Consider the following 23,385-nt stretch of genomic DNA (forward strand, 5'->3'; position numbering starts at 1 on the left):
TTCCTCCATACCTCCAACTCCATCATACATTTTCACAGACAAATAGATAGATAAAGGCAAGCACAAGAAGGTTACAAAAACACATTTAACATGGCAAGTACATGTAGGCACACCCAATTAAAGCACAAGCAAGTAATTTAAGTAATATGCATATGATGCATGCCTGTCCTATGGCTGATGAGGCTCATCTGTCGGTTATCCAGCCAACCCGATAAGTCTGAATTGAACTTAGACTGTCCCTCGACGTGCATCCCCAAGAGTCTATGCATAGCTTTATCTCAAATAATCAATATTGGTCAATGGGGGTAACATTCCCGGGAATTTATATAGTGCCCGGTCACACTTACGTCATAGGGTCAACAGAGTATTGAGTTTTTAACCTGGTACACGTGGTGGCAAGCCACGACACTTTATCCAGGGAATCTCATATCTCAGATCATTCAAATTCATAAGCCATATAAATAATTCAATTATAATTCATCAACATCCACATCATTCTCAATCGCATCTCATTCATCATCATACATTAATCATATTCAATCCTTATCCTTCATTATCACACCTCTCATTCCGTACATCAATAGTTCCAATTCAAAACATAATTCATTCTTTTCTAAATGAATCAAACTTAAAACATGATCATTTTCTTAATAACTCAAAATCAAACCATATAACCTTTGAATCTAATCTTTTTTAAATAATCATATAAACAAAATCTCTAATTTTTATAAAATTTCGACATCATCTCCTCTAAAACTCGGACTTTGCCACCCTTTTCGGGTCCAAACCTGCATTCTTTTCAATTCAACATACCCTTCCTCATCATCATAACAATCACCACAATAAATCTACCTCAGATCAATAATTATACTCATACAATATTCAAATCCAACAACCAAAATTCAACTAAGAATAATAGTTCACAAATCCTAGGCTTTTAACACAAAATACTTCAAATCAATAATTCACCAAAGCACCAGTTACTCAACAAGCGCCAAACCAACCATGTTCATCAACAGGATACTAAGTATTAAATATACACATGCAATCCAACTTATCCTATGGTCATCTAGCCTAAGTTTTCACAGAACATTATATATTAAATGCAAGAAACCTAAACTATACCTTAGCCGATTCCCAAGTATTATTCCAAGACAATTTCCTAAAAGAACACAGCCCTCAAAACCTCACCTAATCAGCTTCCTCCAAGTTCCAGTATTCACAATTTCAAGCTCCAGTTATTTATTCACAACCTAATACACATTCATAACACATATATATCCAATTTAATACTCAAAGCTCAAATTCAAAGAAAATAAAATAGAATTATCGTATCTTCACCTTACCCAAACTTCACATAAGCAAGAGTGAACGTTTCCCTCAAGCTAATTGGATCCTAAAACATCAAAAATAAAAGAAATTCAACCTTCATATTCATAATTCGAAAATTGGGGGAAAGAAGAGGCTGAGGTGAAATAACAAGTAACCTATGAAATTATTCTGGTAGAAATATAGAGCTCGACGCGGTGAACGCGTGATCGCAAACGGTGCGGCGATTGGAGCTCGGACGGAGAAGTTACGGAGATCGAAAAGTTGCTGTAATGTTTTGGGAGTGCTTCGTTCTTCTTCTCCCTGTTATTAGCTTCAGTGTGCTTCTGAAAATGAGGAAGAAGAGCCCGTAAGTCACTTAAATGTGCTGGGCCGGTTCGGTCCACGGGCCCGGTTCGGCCCGTTCGGTCTAATCTTGGACTGTTTTCTTTAAAATTAGTGTCAAAATTTTCGTTTCAATGAGCTCTATCCTAATTTGATATAATATTCGCGCTTCTAATCTTCCTTATTAAAAACTAATTTATTGACTAATTATCTACTAATTTAACCGGGGTTTACACCTTGAACTAAAAAACACAGTAGTATCAATAGAAGAAGTATAGGGAGCCAATGAAATATGTGTACAATGTGTATAATGGGGTTTAGGGATATTCGATTAAGTAGGATATCAGATATTTATTATCCTTTGTACGCGGATGGTTATTCTGGATAGTATGAGTGTATTGTATTTGAGAAATTAGTAAAATTTTTCTCTGACTTTTTAACTCATATTGGACCAAATAAATAACCTATTATACACATTGTACAAATACTCCATTGGCTCTCTAGCGGGATTCGTATTAATAATATGTTGTGTGAAAGACACAGTATTGATTAGTGTTATGTTAGTGATAATATTATATAACGGTGCTAATTATCAACCCTCTTAATATTATTTTTATATAAAATTGATTTTTAAATGAATAATCTAATTTTTAAATGAGAAATTAATTTTAAAATAGAATATTTTTTTAATTATTTAAAAACTGATTTATTACTTTTATAAAAGTTAATAATTAATTTCTTCTCATTTAAAACTAATTTAATTTAACTTAAATTTTTTATTAATTCAAATCAAATTTGATTTTTTATTAACTTTAAAATTGCTTTTTCATAAATATTCTTTTTTTATTGATGTAATTAATATTTTCATTCAACACATTTAATAAAATTTTTTTAGTATTTTATTTTTTTTATTATTATTCTCTCTTATTATCATTGACTGATCACCTAAAATCAGTCATAATAAAAGAAACACAAATATAATTTATCAGTTATTTAAGGTGGACAAATTTAATTGAAGGCTAAAATATTAAAAAATGCTAATTAAACAAACTTTGAACGTGGGCAACAAAGATATAATTAGGATTTAGATATTTAAATTTGTGAAAGATAAAGAACAATAACATTGGCGTGCGGAATATGTAGAGACGTTATAGATCCACTGAAGAATAATTTTTTGTTTTGTCATAGATAAAGCTAAAAACTTAACCCGAGAGATTGGATACAGCAATTATTCCTAGAGGGGTGCTACCGTGATGAAAGAAAAAAATTTCTTTTCATGCTGAAGCAACGTGGAGTAGAAGATTGGTTGACGTGTGGAGAGTTGTTCCCTAAGAAACAGCATTTCTGAGCAAAAGCAGAGACAGCAGGCTTTCACATGTGAGACTGATTACTGAGATAAGTAATATTTTATGTTAATTACTGTCATTAAATATTTGGGCTTTTTTTATTTCAAGCCCAATAAAATTTTTGTGAAGCTGGGTTATTCATTCAACAAGAATAGATTGAGGTGCTGCGTTATCCCTGTCTGGGCTTAGTCCCAATCTAATAATAATAATAATAATAATAATAATAATAATAATAATAATAATAATAATAATAATAATAATAATAATAATAATAACTATGTGAAGAAAGTGTTGGAACAACTAGGGTAACCGAGACGCTGTATCGGTGTTAGGAGGGGGAAGGTTGACAGCAGTACACGGTGAAAGGCCGGAAAAATTGAAGGGTACGAAGGGAAAGGAACGGGAGCGGGACTGATTTGTGTCCATACCATTTAAGCCGGTAAGTTTTTCCAACAGAATACTTTAATTTTGAACATTGAAGATTATTCTTGGTTGTATGTTGTTGCAAGGGTGTGTTTGAGTTGTCTGGCGGTAGACAAGTTAAAATTGGCGTCGTAGGTTTTTTGCTCGCAATAGAGGATGTGATTAAAAATAAGCAAATGAAATTGATGCCAATTTTTCTTTATGTTGAAAGTGTTATTGGGGATTTGTTGGTAAGGGTAGGTATAATTTGTGATGTAAGATATTTTTCTGACGTAATGATGGTTGAGAATGATTTTTAGAAATAAATAGAGCTTGTTGTTGTTGCTGCATGATTGATTGTAAAATTCTTTAGCCTAAGTAGATGAGTAAGTGTAGCGTGCTTTCTTCATGTCTAAAAATGAAGTGATATTTAGGATAAGTGGGGTTAATCCGTAGAGATGCAGGGATATCTTGTATTGTGGTTGGTAAGTACCGCAAAGGTCGGGATTAGTGAGTATAGTGTGATGTTATTGTGGAAATATTCTGTTTTGCTACTCAGGTTTTTTATTTTCGGAATGAATCAGTCACAGTGGTGAGGAGATATTTTGTTGGTGTATTACTGAGCAGTTAATTTTATTATTTATTTTGATGCAAATTTTCTTCCAGGGTATTGGTTGTTGAACTTATTGAACTCCCAAATTCAGTGAAAATTTTAATGGATGAGACTGGATATGAAATGTTGGATGAAGAAGCCGGTGACTATGGAGATGTGTTGCAGTTGAGTAAGGAAGAGATAATGAATAAGGCTTTCCGAAGCGATGAAGCAGCATATGAATTTTACAGGAGGTTCAGCAAATGTTTTGGTTTTGGTATTCGAAAGGGTGACTTGGGAAAAGATGAAAGTGGAAGGGTTATTCGTTGTAGATTTTTTTGTAATAGAGCCGGCCTGCGACAACGTCATCACTATGATAGGCTAGATAGGCAGAGAGGTCATAGACCAGAAACGCACACAAATTGTCAGGCAAAGCTGTCAGTCTACCTTGATGTGGTCAGTGGTATATGGAGGGTGAGAAAAATAGTATTGGATCATAACCATGATTTAACTCCGGCATATATGGTTCATATGATGACGAATTTTAGAGAAATAAGTTGTTTCTGCCAAGGCACAAATATCTGGTATGCAGGCTCATGGTGTTTCGACGTCCAAGATTATGGGGTATATGGCTGGACAGGCTGGTGGCTATTCTCTAATGGGCTTCACTAAGAAGGATGCTTACAATTATATTAACAAGGCTAAGCGTGCAAAGATTATTGATGGGGACGCCAACGCGGCTGTTGTATACTTGGAGGGAAAAGCGAGGGCAGATCCGATGTCGATGGCTAGGTATAATCTTACTAAGGATAATATGCTGGCCAATATGTTTTGGGCGGATGGTGGTAGTAGAGTTGATTACCAATACTTTGGGAATGTTCTAGCCTTTGATTCGACCTACAAGAAAAATAAATATCAGAGGCCGCTGGTGATATTTTCTGGTGTGAATAACCATAAGCAGACGACAATATTTGGGTTTGGGTTTGTGTTAGATGAAAGTGTTGGGCCTTATAAGTGGTTGCTGGAAAATTTGTTGGAAGTCATGTGTAACAAGAAGCCGTCAGTTGTCGTCACGGATGGCTGTAATTCAATGAAAGCTGCAATCAAGTCTGTTTTTCCAGAGGCAACGCATCGATTGTGTGCTTGGCATATGGAGAAGAACGTAACTGCTAATGTGAAGGAAGAGGGACTGCGGCAATGTTTCACCCGGTGGCTGTACTCGGAGATGGAAATAGATGAATTTGAGGCTGAGTGGGATGATGCAGTTGAAGAGTATGGGTTGCAAAACAGTTTTTGGGCCAAAGAAACTTTTCAAAAAAGGATGATGTGGGCTAATGCGTATCTACAAGACAAGTTCTGTGCAGGCTTTCGGACAACATCCCGGTGCGAAGGCATTAACGCGTATGTGAAGAATTTCCTTAAGTCTAGGCACAGTCTCCTTGATATGGTTCAAAATTTGGAGTTGGTTGTGCGAGAGTACCGCAATAATGAATTGCTTGCACAATTTAGATCATTCCATGGGATGCCGGTTATGACAACTTGTTTGGATCCTCTTGAAAAGTATGCTGCAGATGCATACACGCGGGAGATATTCGTTGATGCGAAGAAGGAAATAGTGGGTGCCGGTGCAGTTAATTTTGTAGCCAAGATTAGACGTTCAACTACAATGGTGTACACATTGGAGGAATATGGAGACCCAGGTAGAGAGGTGATTGTGTTGTACGATAGGGTTTCAATGAAAATGGAGTGCCGATGCAATTTTTGGAGCCAAAAGGGAATTCCTTGTCGTCACATGTTTTTTGTAATGAAGCATGAGCATTTGACTCGAATTCCTGAAAGGATGGATTTGAAGAGGCGGCGCAAGGATGCAAAGTCGTTGGATAAATATGCCGAGATAGAGGAAGTTGGTAGTGAAAGGGATTTGTTGTTGCGCCATGGTGCACTTCATGCAGCCGCACGGTGGATGCTATATGTCGGAGCTAGGAGCCAATTCCTCTTTCACACAGGCGCTTAACGGTCTCCACACGCTATGTCAGGAACTGGATAGAGGCCATGAAAATGTCCGTCAGAACAAAGCATATGACACGGTTGAAATGCATGACCCTGCTGTGGTGAAGACCAAGGGTGCCCCTCGTGTGAGGAGGCAGGGCGGATGGAAAAGGCGATGCACCCGTTGCCGTAAAACGGGGCACACAAAACGATACTGCAATGCCGATGGTGCCTTTGTATCAAAAGCTAAAGACAACAAAGATTTTGAGGCAACAAATTTAGGGTCGGAGGGGTCATCGCCAACGGAAGGGGTAAGCACACCGCATATCTTTTCTCATTGTAGCAACTACTTTTATGTGTTTCAAAGATTCTATGTTTTTATTTCCTTTTGATGGCTTCATTCCTCTGTTTGGCGTGCAGGTCCGGTTAGAACAGGGCAAAACGGGTGATCTTAGACCCAACAATTTGGCTACGCAGGTTTGCTCAGAGTCATCAGGTTCGAAGATTAGATTACAAGATGAAATTCCTGCTGCAAGTAGACGTAGTGAGACTATGGAATGCAAGAGGAACGTGATACGTAACACCGATGATTTACTAAAACAGGTACGTGGTATTGGTAAGCTTGTCGTAGTTAAATATCTGACTTTTGCACTCATTTTCTGGTGACACGTACTAAGAAATTCTGAGACTAAATGTGGTGATTATATTTACTTTACACTGTGCAGCTGCTGACTCAAATAACTGATATCAGTTCAAGACTGGGTTCGAGGTTCCCTGCATAATTAGTAGTCCATGATGGTGTTTATTAGAGAATTCAGTTTCCTGATATAATAGCTGTGCTTTATGCTCTTTGTTTTCTAAAGTGTTAGTTTCTGCGTTTGCTTCAGTATACTATTGGATGGGTAAAAAGACTGCCTAAATCGGTACCAATGAAGTGTCAATTGTGCCACCGATTAAGAAAAATTGGATGAAAATTTTTTATCTTTTATAAGGAACATTATTGCAACCAGGTATTTGCTATTGGAGTACATTTATTAGATGACGTGTGCTTATTAGAGTTGTATTCGTGGTGGTGAGCTACAATTATCATCTGTGCAACCATTGAAGACTAACATGACATTAATAAAACCAATACTAGGACTAGTAATATTTAGGATTAAAATAATTCAAAGTCTTTCATATAGTCACAGCACCACTTCCAGTCAGTATGCTATCCTTATCATCTTTCAATGGAGCATGATCATAAATTAGACTCGTGTTTTTAACCATGCGTGTTGTATTCGATTTTTGGTGCAAGCGATGATGAATTAAACTGGTTCAAGGTTTATGAAGCACTAATGGTAGATATTGTTGTTTAGCCACTTCTCGTAACGGGCTTTATTAGTGGCTTGCAAATGAGTCCATGAAACCACAGATTATATATAGCATGGGGTCATGTTTTCCGTGTCTCAGGGTTTTTAGTATAAACAAAATTAAAACTACTCATTCATGCGGTCCTCGATACAATCACGTCGAGTCGTGTATTTGGCATGGACAAGTTTATTGAATGAGATATGGGATAAAATTTCATTTACAATTTATATATACTGAGGAACATTCACAACTTGTCATACAATAATATTGCTTTCTAAATACAATAGAGACCACTAATTCCAAATCAAAAAATTCATGCCTGTCAACTATGGACACAAAAAATCTATAGCAAACCATATCTCGGTTGATGCATTTAACCCCAAAAAATGTTCACCCAACATTGTAAAGGAACCTGAATGTTGGGCGTACCCAGATTGTGCTTCATTCATATTGAGCAAAAAAAGGGAGCACGCATGAAGTTGTGAACGCAGGGTAATTCATCCTTACAGAGATCCATTAAAGCATTTAATTGAGCATTCAACAACCCAAAAAATACTCTTGTTCGAGTCACATGAAACCTAGGGACTTAGTGGCCCCAAAGGGCTACAGGTCCTCTTTCTTGGTCCGGCTCCTTTCTTGTAAGAACAAATCATATTCCTGTCCCAGAATTTTACGGCCTTTTCTTGAACTTCTTTGGAGATAGGGTTGTGATCACCCATAACTAGATCAACAGCGATGGTCATTCTAGTGGAGTCGTTGACCTCCTGAAACGACAAGGCAGAATGGTAACAGATATATATTCATCACAAGCACATGAACTGCAACCTAAATCCTGTACATGATTTACACCATGCCCTAAACCATTTAATTATCTTACCTGAAGGTCATACGATGCCCACAAATCGTATTGGATCATCCACTCTGCAACCCAAACTCCGCAGTCCATGTTGCATACACAAAAAGGAGCTTTATAATCAAAATAGTTATCACGGCAAAAAGGAATGGTTCAAAGACTTCATAACATACGAGTCCGCAGCCTGTTGAGAAATGTGTGGCTCATGGATTCTAAATTTTGATATACACTTCGGGACAGTCGTCTTATACTCGTATGCAGACATGTCAGATAACAATACATCAAGTAAACGAGCCTAGCATCATAAGTGAGATACATATTGTTAGCACCATGTACGGGATGAATCTTAAAAATTATGCAGCCTTGGAGAACAAGTTTAGTTTGTGGTTGTTCTGCCAATCAGGTCGTTGTAAGATATGTACAAGACGTAGAATCGAAGGAGATTAAAAAATATTAAAAATTTCAACAAAACCACTGCATGATTAGACGACAATCATTGGTGAGAGAGGAACACACAACTACAAGCATTTGGTCTATTCGAGCCTGTCGCTCGTCGCTGGACTTTAATGAGTCCAGATAAATCAAATTCTCATCCCACATGTCAACAATCATCAAATACCAGTGGCGTCCCATGTGGAAAGGAACATAAATCTGCACCAACACGGACACTAGCAACTGAGATTGTAAATATGATGACCGTTTAAATGGTAAGTAAATGTTTATGGTGTGAGAAGCCTCACCTTCAGTAGATTGTCGGCAAAACCCATGTACTTAGCAATGATGTAATCCAGGGTTGACTTGCAGTGGTGGGCTGGGCTCATGGCTATTTACTGTGAAAAACATTATTTGCAACAACAACATCATGAAGCAGTTTAATATCCAATGGAGATGAGTCAACGTTTTGCACAAACAAAACTTAACCGGGTAAAAAACTCACCGCAAACGTGGTAGGAAGCCACCACCTTTGTTTGTCAGCCTTATTCGACGAAACCATTGCCACGACAAGGTTGATAACCTAGTTGTTGGAAAATTTAAGCGCAATCAATTGAAGGATATACTGAGAAGGAATGTGGCAACGCTGGGACGAAAATAAAAAATCAACGCACTTACATCATCGACAGCCTCCTCTCCAGGGCATAATGTCCAAAGGGCCTATCGATTCCCAGTGCAATGTTCATCCTCCACCAAGATTTCGCTGCCAGGTCACCGTAAATTAATAAAGGAACAGCCGTCAGTGGTGAGGATAGTTTCCAAGGAAAAAAATAATTCTACGCTACTAAACAAGAGAACCTGAAAAGGTAACTGCTCACCTCGGTTGTAGGCCATTGGCAAAGATGTAGGTGGCAACAGCCAGTTCGTGGCCAACGAACTGCATCCCTGGCGGGGGCCAGAATGAGAGGTCCAAGCACTGCTTATCCATGAAGTTGTTAGAATCGAAGAAATTAAATTTCTTAAAATTCTTATGTCCCAGGCCCAACACGATTAAAACCTTAAGAGTAGACCTAATGGTTCGAAGGTGATCATATTTGCAAAATTAAAAGAGAAACGGTTCGCGGTGAAACAAAAAACCTCCCAAAAAGTGAACAGTACTGGGTCGTGACACATTATGTTTAGCAAATTCAGCATGCAAATATTGGGCTGTATACAAAAAAAAAATGAATTCCGAGTTGCCCTGTATGCCGGCCCATGAAAAGGTAATGAACCCAAAAATTTGTCGTCCGGACCAATAAGAAAAAAAAGTGTTTGTCTTGGCCGAAAACAAATCTTTGACCAAAGGCATCAAGTTGACCCCAAAAATACAACAGAATGGCTATTCAGGGTTTCCATCAAGTTTTTTATGTACCTTCGGAGTCTCCTCCGACCTAATGTCTGCACTCCTGTGCGTGTAAAATGTCCACGGAGAGCCAGGACCAGTGGACCTTATGTTTCTAATAAGTTCGTCTGAGGTTTCCCCTTCATCTTTAAAGGACAGCTTTCTCTGACATGAAGAAAATATATACGTGTATATATGTATATTAAAACCACGATGAATTTATTTAAAAAAATAAGGCAACAATAACCTGAAAATAAAATCCGGTTGGAAGACTACAAACCTGTAAGTTGACTTGTGGTGCTGGTGGAGGAGTCCCGGCTGCTCCCTTATTGACCCCGGCCATCCTTCTAGTCGGTGGGGCCGATATACCTCGTATAACATCCTCCGGTTTTAGTGGAGGACACTGTTGGCGTGTCGGAGGTTCACTCGGGAGCGTCCCGGTGTTAGCTACCGCTTTCACCTTTTCCTGAAGTGCTCCATCGCTTAGGTAAATGTGCACTCCTCCAGAAGGATGCAAGTCTAGGTTCAGGTCCATGATCGGTTTGTTGTCACCAGTAGGAGGTACATTCATAGATGTGAGAAGTTCCAGCACCTTGCCGTGTTGTGCCACGATTGCGGTTAGTGCTTGTATTTGGTTTGCTTGTGTCTTCAAGATCCCCAAAATCATGTCATCTCCAGTTAACTGTTTCTGAACAATGACGGTTGAAGGGAAGCGTGTCAGCGTTTCCGTTTGCAAGTTAGACTAAACTGGAGGAGAAATGCAGGAAAGATAAACCAAACTTTTGCTGAAAAAAGAACAACTAAATGATACCTGTTTTTGATCGTCGACACCGCTGACTGCATCGTCAACGGTGGTCACCCACTCCAACGATTCATCCTTGGATGTTCTCCTTCGCCGCTTTACAACATCCTCGACGCGTTCCTCTTTCTCTAACTCCATTGTGAACAGTACGAGGAGTACTACAATAGAATGGGGTTACAATGGATAAGGTTACTAGTGCGCTTAACACGATTCACTTTTACATTGCAGTCCCTAAATATGACACACGTGTGGCTACTCAAACTGTTAACTGTAGTCACCTAATCTGGTCAATCTCGGCCCATAAGGTGTATTATAATGCAAAGCAAACCCTATGTTATGGTTTCTATTGTTGGGCTTTTTTGGTATTCTGGCCTAATCGGCTCAATGTCATCCTTTGTGTACACGTATTTTTCCTGTGGAAAAATGCAGCACAGGGAAAAACTTACTCAAGACTCACCCTGATGTCAAATGCAAATTAGGGTTTCCTTTAACTTTATCCAACCACACATCAAGATTTTCCCACCACATCTGCACACGTATTCATTTCTCTTTGACAAGACAGGAGAAGCTACACCTTCCTTCAGGTAAATGATATCCTATATCAGTTGCAGCAGACTACACCCTAGTTTATCAGTGGATAACTTAATCAAATATTTTTTAAAAAAAATTAAGTCAACAGCTGCGCTTAAAAGAAGGAGTTCCATGGCTGCTACCCCCTACGTCGCTAGATCTACAAAATTTTGTGCTTACACAGCAGTTGATACGGTTGTGTACGTCGTCGGTAAGTTAAATACAATAATTATTGCGGGACTTAGGCCAAAGTTCCTATTTTGGCTTCCGAATGCCTAAGTTTACCATAGCGAAGTTACAGAAATTAATTTTGAGTAAATGTATAACACGGAACGGACGACCGTAAAATATGTAATTAACCTTTATATTTTCATAATTACGTCCTGAACCGTCCACCACGTTACAACAACACCGTCAACGTTAACAACATGCAAACGTAAATAGGATTAACTAGTAAATAGGAACAAACGAAAAGGAACAAGAATTAACAACACACTGCTAAACTGTGCACATAGAATGTTGCTAACATTGTCAACCCTCGATTCAACACTCAAATAACTCGTTATACTTGTCAAGATCAGACTTAAGGTTTTGGTTCTCCTGTTCGAGATCCCGGATTCGCTGGTAGACGGGTGTTGATAGTTGTCGTTCCAGTTCCTCAACCCGAGCTATCAAGCCTGCCACGATCCTATAGTTGTAATCGTTGATTTCCTTCCCGAGCAAAGATAACACCTTCCCCAACATTTTGAATGACGCGTCCTGCCTTGCCTTCTGCTCATCAGAGGAGAACCCACCCTCAACGATCCAGTTAACATCGTACTGTTGGGATTGCAGTGTCACCCAATAGCCATGAAGCACTCCCCACTGTCGGAAAAAAACTCACGCCTGTTGAAGACTGGATAATCAAGCTTCAGTTGGCAACACACGCAAATGAGATACACCTCCATATCTTCAACCAGTACAAACTGAGGTGAACTAGTTTCCGGAACAGTATTCGCTCCTGAACAACGATGACCATGACAAACACCCAAACTCAGTCATCATGTTTATTAATGTGAATCGAAATAAAAGGAAAAAAACCCTAGCTGTAAACCTACCAGAACTTGACCCCTACCTAGTGGTGTCTGAGAACAAGGAACGAATGCTTTCTGTGATGACTTTCCCAATGTTGGGCCAACTTGCATGCTGTTGAAGTGTGTGGATAAAGAGAACGGTTGCTCGAGCAGCCCCGTCCGAGGATGCACTCCAGAATGAAGTTTCGTAAGTGGGGGTGGTGGCAATGGTGGATCTACCAATCCCAACCAAGATTTGGCGTCTCGCAGGAGGCGAAAACCCTTGAATTATGCATCTTTAAACCCGTTAACTTCTTCTTTACAATCCTCCCAAGACGTATAGATGCCAGGATTTTTTTCCCTCCGAACAGCGTAGAGCCTGTACTTTCTGATGGCCATGGATATTGCGCTTGGTTAAAATTTATGGTGGGGATCGGTCACTGTGAAAAAGGACTGCTCCTTCTCTATCTGTAAGGCAAACGATGGATATAAAGCCACACCGAGTGAAGTAAACCATCAAACTCATTTGTTGAAACTAATTGGTGAAAAGAATAGTAGGAGGCTCCGTTTAATATTAAATGAATGGACTTTCCATTAATTTTAGTAAATATTATTAAAATATTAAGTTCCTTCATGTTAGCATCGCACAAACCCTTCACTGCCATCAGCTAATAATTAATGATCTCATTTTGAAAGTTCCTCATGAAGACTATTTCGAAACTTGGCGTTAACAATTAACCGGAAAATAATTTATGAATGGAACCAAAAATGGTGTTATGCAAGGTTATTGTAACATGGCGTGTTATCCCGAAATGTGGATCTGCCAAAAACAGGCTCTGAAAAATGCAACTTGCGTTTTATTCATGAACAAAAATGAAACCAATGCATGGATGAGACGTGTATCTGCTGCACACTGAAAAACGCAAGTTGCGTTTTATTCATGAACAGAAATGAAACCAATGCATGGATGGTATGTGTCTTGGTCAACCTGCAAGTTGCACTCTACAATCGCAACTTGCGATTGTCAGTGACCCTTGCTGCATGTTCGACGCGTGTTCGTTGAATGGATTTGGAGATGGCTTTAAAAATGCAAAGTTCCAAACGCAGATGGAGAGGATGGAGAGTGTAATGAAGAGAGTTGAAGCTGCGATGGAGGAGCATAGCGGTGTCGCCTGTGGGAGGAAGAAGAAGAAATAATAGGCTGGGTTTAAGTTTATGAATTAAAAAAAATGGTTCGTGATTTTACGTTACCTGAAGAACACATTATTGAGTATTTGGATCATCCTCAATGGGTAATATTTTTTCTTTTAATTTTATGATAAATAAATATATTTATTTTTAATTTATTTTTTTTATTTGAACAGTGTTATTGTTATTATTACTGTTAGTTAGTAACATTATTATTATTATTATTATTATTATTATTATTATTATTATTATTATTATTATTATTATTGTTGTTGTTGTAATCAATATAGTAGTAGTAGTAATAATAACCGTATTATTATTATTATTATTATTATTATTATTATTATTATTATTATTATTATTATTATTATTATTATTATTATTATTAGTAGTAGTAGTAGTAATTATTATAATAATAGTAGTTATTATTATTATGATGATTATTATTATTGTTATCAATATAGTAGTAGTAGTAATAACCGGATTATTATTATTATTATTATTGTTGTTGTTGTTGTTGTTGTTGTTGTTGTTGTTGTTGTTGTTGTTGTTGTTATAATAATAGTAGTTATTATTATTATGATGATTACTATTATTGTTATCAATATAGTAGTAGTAGTAGTAGTAGTAGTAGTAGTAGTAGTAACCGGATTATTATTATTATTATTATTGTTGTTGTTGTTGTTGTTGTTGTTGTTGTTGTTGTTATTTTTATTTTTTTATTATTATATTAGGATTAATATTATTGTGTTAGTTGTTGTTAATTTCAATGAATATTATCTTTTTTTTTGCAGGCGATCAGAAATTTGTTGTCTAGAAAATTTGATCCGCCGGATACCTTTAATGAGAGAGCTGCAGAGGCACTAGCATTAACTGGGTTTCAACACGTTTCGCGAATTGGTGAAATGAGAGGTCATTCTGCACTCTTAAGTGCCTTGGTGGAACGATGAAGGCCAGAAACCCACATGTTCCACCTTCCAGTGGGTGAAGTGACGGTGACGCTGGAAGACGTGATACATATACTTGGCCTCCAGGTTAAAGGAGAACCCGTCACGGGTAGATCGGATAGCAGTTACCAATTTTTGGTGGATAACTACGTCGCTTGTTTTGGTCGGCAACCGGATCCGGACGATCACGTGTTGGGCAAGGTAAATCTCCATTGGGTCCGGCGGTGCAGAGACAGTGAACCGTGTGACACGCAGGAGTCTATTGAGCGGTACGTCAGGGCTCACATTTTCTGCGTGCTTGGTACAGTGGTGTTTCTAGATAAGTCCACCACATCTTTGAACTCGAAGTTTTTGCCTCTACTTCGGGATTTTCATCAGATCTCACGATACAGTTGGGGGGCAGCTAGTCTGGCACATCTATACAGATCGTTGTGTCGTGCATCGCGGTACAACTGTAAAAAGATGGATGGGCGACTGATTTTGCTTTTTGTTTAGGCGTGGGAGCGTATGCCGTTCATGGCCCCTATACCGCGCAATCAGCTTCTCGATATTGGTGTTCCACTTGCGCGACGGTATTGTACTTTACTGTTATTATTATTATTATTATTGTTGTTGTTGTTGTTGTTGTTGTTGTTGTTGTTGTTGAAGTCATCCTACTTGTGCTTAGGTGGAGTCATTGGCGCCGGCATACAAGATATACACGGAGGTCTACGACACAGTTTAGGCGAGGACTCGATGACATGGGAGTCAACGATGTAAGTTTTAACCATTTAGGTTAGTGTCTTTGTTAAGAAAAATAATGTTACTAATAGGTCTCGTGGTTACTGGTGTGCAGTTTATATGGCGGCCGTATATCGAAGTGGATGTTCCGGTCGACCTCGGCCTAAATTTGTTTATGTGCTCCATGAAGTCGCCGTTAGTGTCGTTCGAATGTATAGAATGGCACCCAACAGATCGAGTTCGTCGACAATTCGGGTTGTAGCAGCTTCCACCAGACCCGGCATTTCAGATCGGTAGTGCTCATTACAGGCGTTTGAGCGGTGCCCAGCATCATGACTGGAGAGACCGGACCAAGGAATGGCTTGACATGTGGCGTTCTGGCCGCTATGATACACTGCAGGTAGGAAAGGAGATTGTCGACTTCCATCCCCTCCCATTGTACTATGACTGGTACACACAGCAATACGGAGGTCACCTACGACTGTCAGATAGAGTTGTAGGTGAAGAGGCCGACACGAACGCACAGCAAGAAGGTCCACCACAACCAGCTGGACCTCAGCATCAGGAACTGGCCTATGATCAAGGGTTTCAGGTATCGTTAAGGTTTATTGGTGTTAATATTACCGTTGTTAATTATAAGCTTTAATGTTACCGTTATTGATTAGCGTCATTCATTTACAATTAGGTGCCGCCACATGAGCCCTAGTTCCAGGCGCCTGCATATGAGCCCCAATTCCAAGCGCCTGCATACCCCCAGTTCATGATGCCAGGGTATGAGCAGCATTATCAGGTGCCGGCATATGAGCAGCACGTTCAGGAACCACAACAACATCAGGCAGCTGAGCCTTACATACCACAGTTGCTCATTCCAGCAGATGGTCAGTTAAGTCCATTTGTTGGGCTTGATTCGATAAGCTTCTCTCGGCTCATGAGAGATACATCTCAGCTATTTCCAGCGCGAGAGCAGCAAGGGCCTGTTGGTAGTGAGCCGTCTGTTGGTCGTCGCGCCACATCAGGTCATGCTAGTGACTTCAGTATGGATCGATCGCCGGGTCATGTAGGTCCTACTCGTCTGTCCGCACCACCACGCACTGCGTTGTTCGACTTAAATGAATGCCCACAGTCGGAAGAGGGATTTCTAGGAGATGCCCTCCAGCACGAGTCTCATTCTGGTGGATATAGTGCTCAGGGCATGAGTAGATCCAATGCTTACGACACTGGCGGTGCCAGCATGCCAGATGTCGGTGTTGGTGACTCCAGTAGTACTCAGGGTCGTCCGTATAATTTACGGACACATATTGCGCCTCCGGACAAATACACCCCATCTCAGTACGCGAAGAAGGCGCCCAGGAAGTAGGTTGATGCAGTTTAGTTCAGTCCGTTTGAGTTTATGTTTTTATTCAGTGATGTAGATCGTATAGTATGTTTAGATGTCTCTGTTAGTTACCTTCTCTATTACTATGTGTTTAGATGTTTGTATTAGTAATCGTCTCAATTACTATGTGTTTAGATGTTTCTATTTGTAATCGTCTCTGTTACTATGTTTAAATGTTTAGATGTTTTTATTCAGTGATGGAGATCGTATAGTATGTTTAGATGTTTCTATTTGTAATCGTCTCTATTACTATCTATATTCGTAGTTATTATTTGTTATTTACTGCATATATAAATAAAACGCACAAAGACATAAAAAAGCTTACATAAAAAGTTACATATAAAGGTCCATAAAAAGTTACATATAAAAGTCCAAAAAAAGTTACATAAAAAGTTACATAAAAAGTCTTAATCACGATTGATCCCCGGCAGAACTTGGACCTGCGCGCTGCGGACATCGAATCTGGCTATGTCCCTCCCGTCCACATATAGTACACCGGCGAGGACGACGCATGTCCCGCGAATCCATCTCATTCAAGTAGCGGGTTGACTTGGGTCTTCCTTTCGTCGCGCGCCTCAATGTCCAATTCGCGATCACCTTCGCTCCTTCATACGGAGCCCACATAGATGGGTCACCCATCGAGACAAACTCGCCTCTGTAGACCTTGCAAATTTCGGACATCTTGTACACGTCATGCACATATATTTGCCAATCAAGACGCTGGTTGGCGCAACATGCAATAACGTGGCGACATGGGAGTCGCTCGCCTGGAAATGGCCATAATCGCAGTGTCGTTGCGCGAGATTAACGGTGTGAATGAAACCATCTTGCATTTCGCGAACCTCAAACATCTCGTTGCGCCTGTCGAACCTATTGACCACAATGTTGCCTGCACGTCGAAAACTTTCTTCGACTCTTTTGGTGGCAAATTCTGAATATGTGAATCCGTTGCAGACACGCTCATGAGCCTCGGCGCTCTTCCGAGTGAACAATTCGTTCAGCCGATAGAAAGTAGACCTAACAATGGCAGTCACAGGAAGGTTGCGTGCACCCTTCAGGACAGAATTTATGCACTCTACGAAGTTTGTCGTCATATGTCTCCAACGATGACCCCCGTCGAATGCCAACACCCATCTCTGAACACCGAAATCATCACACCACTGCGTATACGCCTCACCCCGCTCTCTCAGCCTTTGGTAGTTTTTATTCTACTCTTGCTCCGTCCTAGAATATCCTATTGGAGAAACCATTTAATCATAAGCAAGTTCCACGAAATTAATACGAACAGAACCATAACAACGAAATCAAATACCTGTGTTAACCATGAGTTTATGCAAATACGAAGCCTTGAACCTCCTTAAGAAGTTGGAACCGATGTGCCTGATGCAATACATGTGCCACGCTCTTGGCGGTGACCATGCACCGTTGCTGCGAGCTATTGCTGTGTCGATGGAGTTATGGCGGTCAGAAATAATGCCGACGCCATCGATGGTAACAACATATCTCTGGGTTGCTTAGGAAAAACTCCCACGCGTTTGCCGTCTCACCCTCGACTATTGCAAACGTAATAGGCACAATGTTTTGGTTCCCATCCTGTGAACGGCAATTAGAAGCGCACCTTTATATTTTCTGTACAGGTGTATGCCATCAACCTGCACCAGTGGCTTGCAGTGTCGGAATGCTACTATACACGGATAGAAGCTCCAAAAAACGCGATGAAGAACTCTTACACCTTGAACCTCCTCACACTCACGGTAAACAGGGAGCGTCTTTATTTGAACACGAGACCTTGGCATCTTTGCAGTCATTGCTTTCAACCAAACTGGCAGAGTCTGATAAAAAACCTCCCAACCACCAAAAAATTTTGCGACAGATTTCTGCTTTGCCAACCAAGCCTTGCGGTAACTGATAGTGTAGTTGAACCTTGACTAAACTTCTGTAATAATAGACTTCACATTTATCGATGGATCTGCTTCGACCAACAGCCTAATGGCATCTGCAATTGTGTCTGAGTCCAACTTGGCATGATCTTGCGAGATCGTTCCCATGGTGCACGTGTGTTTGCCATTGTATCTCCTGATCTCCCAACAAGCTTTCTTTCGAATCAAGCTAGCTTGGATAAGCCAATCACACCCGGCACCATAACCCTTGCATTTCGCATAGAATTTATGCGGCTCAGACTCATACACAGTATAATCAACTCCTCTAGAGATAGTGTAGCTTTTGATTGCAGATATCATCGACTCTCTAGAGCCAAATTCCATTCTGACACTGAATTCACCATCTTCGACCGCAACGTTGCCTTCACCTACGACAAGCGCACCACCATCAGTCAGACAAGGCAAATAAAATGGACACTAGTGGTAACGTGAATTAATAACCATAATATAACATACCCATATTCGCATACTCAGGAAATTCTGGGGCATGCATGGCTTCGAGATCCAGAGTTCGCATAAAAGATGGAACACCAAACGGCTGCTGGCTTATAACAGCATGTGCTTCATTTGGCACCGCCGGATTGCCTGCCAGATCTCTGTCATCATTTTCGTCATCGACTTCATAGTTGGTTTCGAACTCCTCTTCACTGTCGTCGTTATCTTCTTCCCAGCCTATATCCCCGAACTCGTTAACGTTGACCTCCTCATCAAACTCGTCCACCCCCGTATGCTGTTCAAACTCAACGTACAGCTCTATTAGCAACGCCTGAAATCGGGTTTGTTGATAAATACAGAACATCTGCTGCATGCTTGCATCGTCAGTGATGGCCATTATTTGAAACTGTATCAGCCCACCAAATACTTGTACAGGACTCCTGTACAAAATATTGCTCACCCTTTTCGAAATGTGACTTGGTATGTTGACACAAAGACCATTTTGCAACTCTACAAAACTCGTGGTGTATGGAATAGCAAATAAAAACGGACATTCACAAACAAAAGTCACTCCTTCGTGTGTGTTCGGTATAACCTCACCGTTATAATACACTCGTATATTTGCAATACCTTCCATAATCTCACTTTTTTTACCCTTCTAATACCCAAAAAATCTCACAATTATGGGATGCATGAATGAATGAAAGGTGAAAGGGAGCACAAGTGAGGGATTTAGGAGTGAGGTACGAGTTAGAGATAGCTGAGTTAGCAATTTATATGCAAGGCTCTTCATTAAAATATTATTTTACATATAAAATGCAATCTGCGTTTTAAGTAAAAAAAAATCTGAGCCTATCAGTCTGACAAACGCATCTTGCGTTTTAAGTAAAAAAAAATTTTTTGATGCCCATCTGACAAACGCAACATGCGTTTGTTGTGCCTCCATGCAAAAAACGTAACTTGCGTTTTTCCTTAGCTTCAAAAACAAAAAAAATAGTTGTAGAAAATAAAAAACGCAACATGCGTTTGTTGTCTGGCCCATAGCGGTGCAAAAATTGGTGAAACACCCATTTCAATGCACATCACCAAACCCTTTTCCATATCAAAATTAATAAGCCACAATTAACTATTGGAGTTATTATAATTATTTTATTATTTAATTTAAGTATCAAGATCAACTATAACGTTTGAAAGGAGAGAATATATATTATTTAATCCAGGCCAAAGTTCGAGATTAGCAATTTAATTCAAATCTAAAAAAAAAATTAAAAAATAAATAAGTCAAGAAACCCAAAAGTTAATTCACGAGGAGATCAATTTTCAATTATGTACTCTCTTTGTCTCTCTTTGGTCACAGTAATAGCTGCAGGAATATGATGGACGGCGAAACGATCCTGATGTGACCAGCTCAGACTATTGCTTTTTTTAGTTGTCTAACTGAGGTCTCGACACCTATAGCAAAAAGTCTCCTATTTTCTCTTGAAGCTGCAGCCCACTTTATTCTTTTGTTATCCTCTTTAATCAAACATTTTTCCATATATTAGGATCATATTGTTATAAAGAAATATTTTTTTCGGATAAACTTATCAACTAAAATCAACCATTAAATAATTTTTTATGTTAATATACATCCGGTTTAATGTATCTGAAACGTGTATTTGTATTGCAATATGTATTTTATACTCGTGAGTACAAAAGAATGACATATAAAAATAATAAGTAGTTTATTATTAAATTTTAATATATATTTTTTTAATAACATTTTAAGAATATCAACCAACTCTTGAATAATATGGTACAAAAATAAAATCTCATTTCGTTATATTTGACTCCACTCTTCATAATTCAATATTATTAAAGGACATTTAGTTAAATATAATTTTATAAATATATAAAATTTGAGTTTCACTATTTCATAAAAAAGTTATTACATAAATAATAACAAAAAAATGACGAATCAAAATAAGCAATCCTAATCCTAACTATTCCTAAAACTCACTTTCTCGCTGCTATATTTCGTTATATTTGTCCAGTTTCTTATTTTTCTATTTTCGTTGATTTTTTTTTATTTTCTTTTGATTACAAAAAATAAGAGTTTATGGTTATTTTTTGTAATCTTAATTTTATTAAATTAAACCATATTTATTTTGTAATTATACTATTGTGTAATTTTTTTATTTTTGACTTAATGGTTATTGTATAATAAAATTTTATTAGTATTTTTTTCAATGAATGGTTTCTGAGTCTTTTATATTCATATTGGACTTTTAGTTTTTTGTGAAATTATAAATTGTATTTTTATAATATTTATATTTATTACTAAATTAATTTAAAGTTATAAACTTATTTTGTAGTAACGCAGAAATACTTTAAAGAAAACATCACCATCAGAGTTTGGATGTCAAAATAATTCAGTAATCTCTTCTAGTAAAAAGACGTTTTTAAAATTTAAAATACAAACACTTATAGTAGATTCTGGACAATGAATAAAAATTTCAAATTACGTTTTACAATAATAAAATATAATTATAAAAATTTGGGTTATTTATTTTTTGTCCCAAAATTTGCATTTTTTTTTCAAAAAAATTTCTAACATTTAATTTCATTCAATCTTTTTTCTAACGTTTTTTATTAAGTCAAAATGGTTCTTAATGTTTTTTATTTGTTTCGAAAATATCCCTAAAAGTTTTCAATTTATTCCTAACATTATATATAAGTTGACATCTACGGATAATTTTGACACAAATCGACAATATTAGGAACAAAATTGAATGCGAGTAAATGTTAAGTGTATCTTCAAAAAATTACAAATATTAAGAACAAAAATTACATTTTACCCCAAAAATTATTGTTTTTATTATGTATGATTTGCCCCCACTAACAAAATTTTCTGGATCCGTTACTGGGCCTAGCACTGTTGACGCATATGATTGTAGTTTTTATCCTTCAGTTCATATGTTGTGATCGAGTTTATTTTCTTTGGTATTTTGTCTTATGAGTTTGTATTTGAATGAGATCATAATAATATGGTTCGATGTGTTTATTTATATTTTATTTCTTATTTTATTATAAATTGGTTTTTTAGCTTCAGTTACGGTTGAACCCATAAACGACTGAACCAACAGCTAGAACAGTTCAATGACCGGTTCAGTTTATAGAACCGTGCATGAGACATTGACTACGGTCTACTGAGGACATCGAAGCGTAGCGCTCACGTAAGACCAGCAGTGTGGTTTCTCCATGAGGACGGAGAATACGACACGCTCAAAGAGGGAAAGATTTTGATTCCCTATCAGGACGCCTATAGTGAAAGCTCATGGAGGGAATGATTTGCAAACATAAGGGGTGGTGGCGGCGTGGAACTCAGAGGGAGATACAAAGGGGTTTTACGGTTTTCTTCTGAGAGAAAGGGGGTAGTTGGGCTGTTATATGGGGGTTTGTTTTTTTTTTTAAACCTTTAAAAACCGTCAAAAAACCGACTGGTTTTACCGATTCACCGGTTAACCGTCTGTTCGGCCGGCACTATCACCAGTTTTTGGCCATGCGGTTTTTAGGCTTACCCGGATCGGTTAGCTGATCGGTTCTCCATTAACCGGGTTGAACCGTCCGGTCCGGTTCGGTTTTCAGCACCATCATTTTATACTAGTGGCTACAAAATTACAAAAGAAAAATAATAACCGGTTGAAAAAGTTAACTTTGAAATACATTTTTTTCATAAAACTTTAAGAATATCAAACTGCATATTAAATAATATGGTTCAAGAATAAAATATATTTTGCTATATTTACCCTAAAGTACATTTTTTTAATTTGTTTTTATAATGAGATAACTATCATTGTTAAATTTCAATAATTTCTTAATTAGTTTACATCCGTTTCACTGTTAAATACTATAAGTATTTCTTGTAAAATACCACTACTGCAGGTAATGTAATGTAATTATCCATACCGGACAAAATGACACTATATAACTTCTTACGAGGGGTAACCGGAGAATAGTAGGCTGGACTCCTTGTTCATGGGCCAATCCTCTGAACGAGAAAGAGTCTAACTAAGTTTGGAGAATATTGCAACTTAGAGATACCTGAGGGGTATCAGTGTATTCATAGTGGTGATTCAATAACCACCTTTGGAGAAGCTTCACCTTTTAAGAAGGATAACCGTCCTTTTATCTAAGGGAAGTTGAGATATGGCTCCTGGAAGTGGGTTGAGAGATTTTAGGGGCAGTTACTTATTTGAATAAGTCTTATCTGCCAGCTAACCTTCGTTCCCAACTTCCTTAGGGTGGACTCTGTGTTGAGTCCGATTTCTTGGAAGGAGGTCGATTACGTCGGGAGGCCAACCTATGGATTCGGA

The 23,385-nt window shown here is 38.4% G+C and overlaps 2 protein-coding genes and 1 pseudogene across 2 annotated transcripts in view; 2 read left to right on the top strand and 1 right to left on the bottom strand.

The window, feature by feature from the left end:
- Window positions 1-23,385, top strand: part of PNSL3 (PsbQ-like 1) — a 47,427-nt gene that overhangs the window by 17,916 nt on the left and 6,126 nt on the right. The window lies entirely within an intron of this gene.
- Window positions 3,860-6,764, top strand: LOC110265238 (protein FAR1-RELATED SEQUENCE 5-like; annotated as a pseudogene).
- LOC148547324 (uncharacterized) lies at window positions 18,584-19,667 on the bottom strand. Its single transcript, XM_088495383.1, has 2 exons — window positions 19,052-19,667; window positions 18,584-18,963 (listed from the first exon to the last, which is right to left on the bottom strand). Exons 1-2 carry the CDS (start codon window positions 19,665-19,667, stop codon window positions 18,584-18,586), a joined length of 996 nt encoding a protein of 331 aa, XP_088351509.1.

The sequence above is a fragment of the Arachis ipaensis genome, chromosome B8 (assembly GCF_059453495.1).
Source record: "Arachis ipaensis isolate K30076 ecotype BB chromosome B8, ASM5945349v1, whole genome shotgun sequence".
In the NCBI taxonomy this organism is placed as follows: Eukaryota; Viridiplantae; Streptophyta; class Magnoliopsida; order Fabales; family Fabaceae; genus Arachis; species Arachis ipaensis.

Coding starts and splice junctions, on each gene's coding strand:
- LOC148547324 (XM_088495383.1), bottom strand. CDS start 19,667: ATGGAAGGTATTGCAAATATACGAGTGTATTATAACGGTGAGGTTATA. Junction 18,964..19,051: donor TCCTGAGTATGCGAATATGG/GTATGTTATATT, acceptor CGCTTGTCGTAG/GTGAAGGCAACGTTGCGGTC.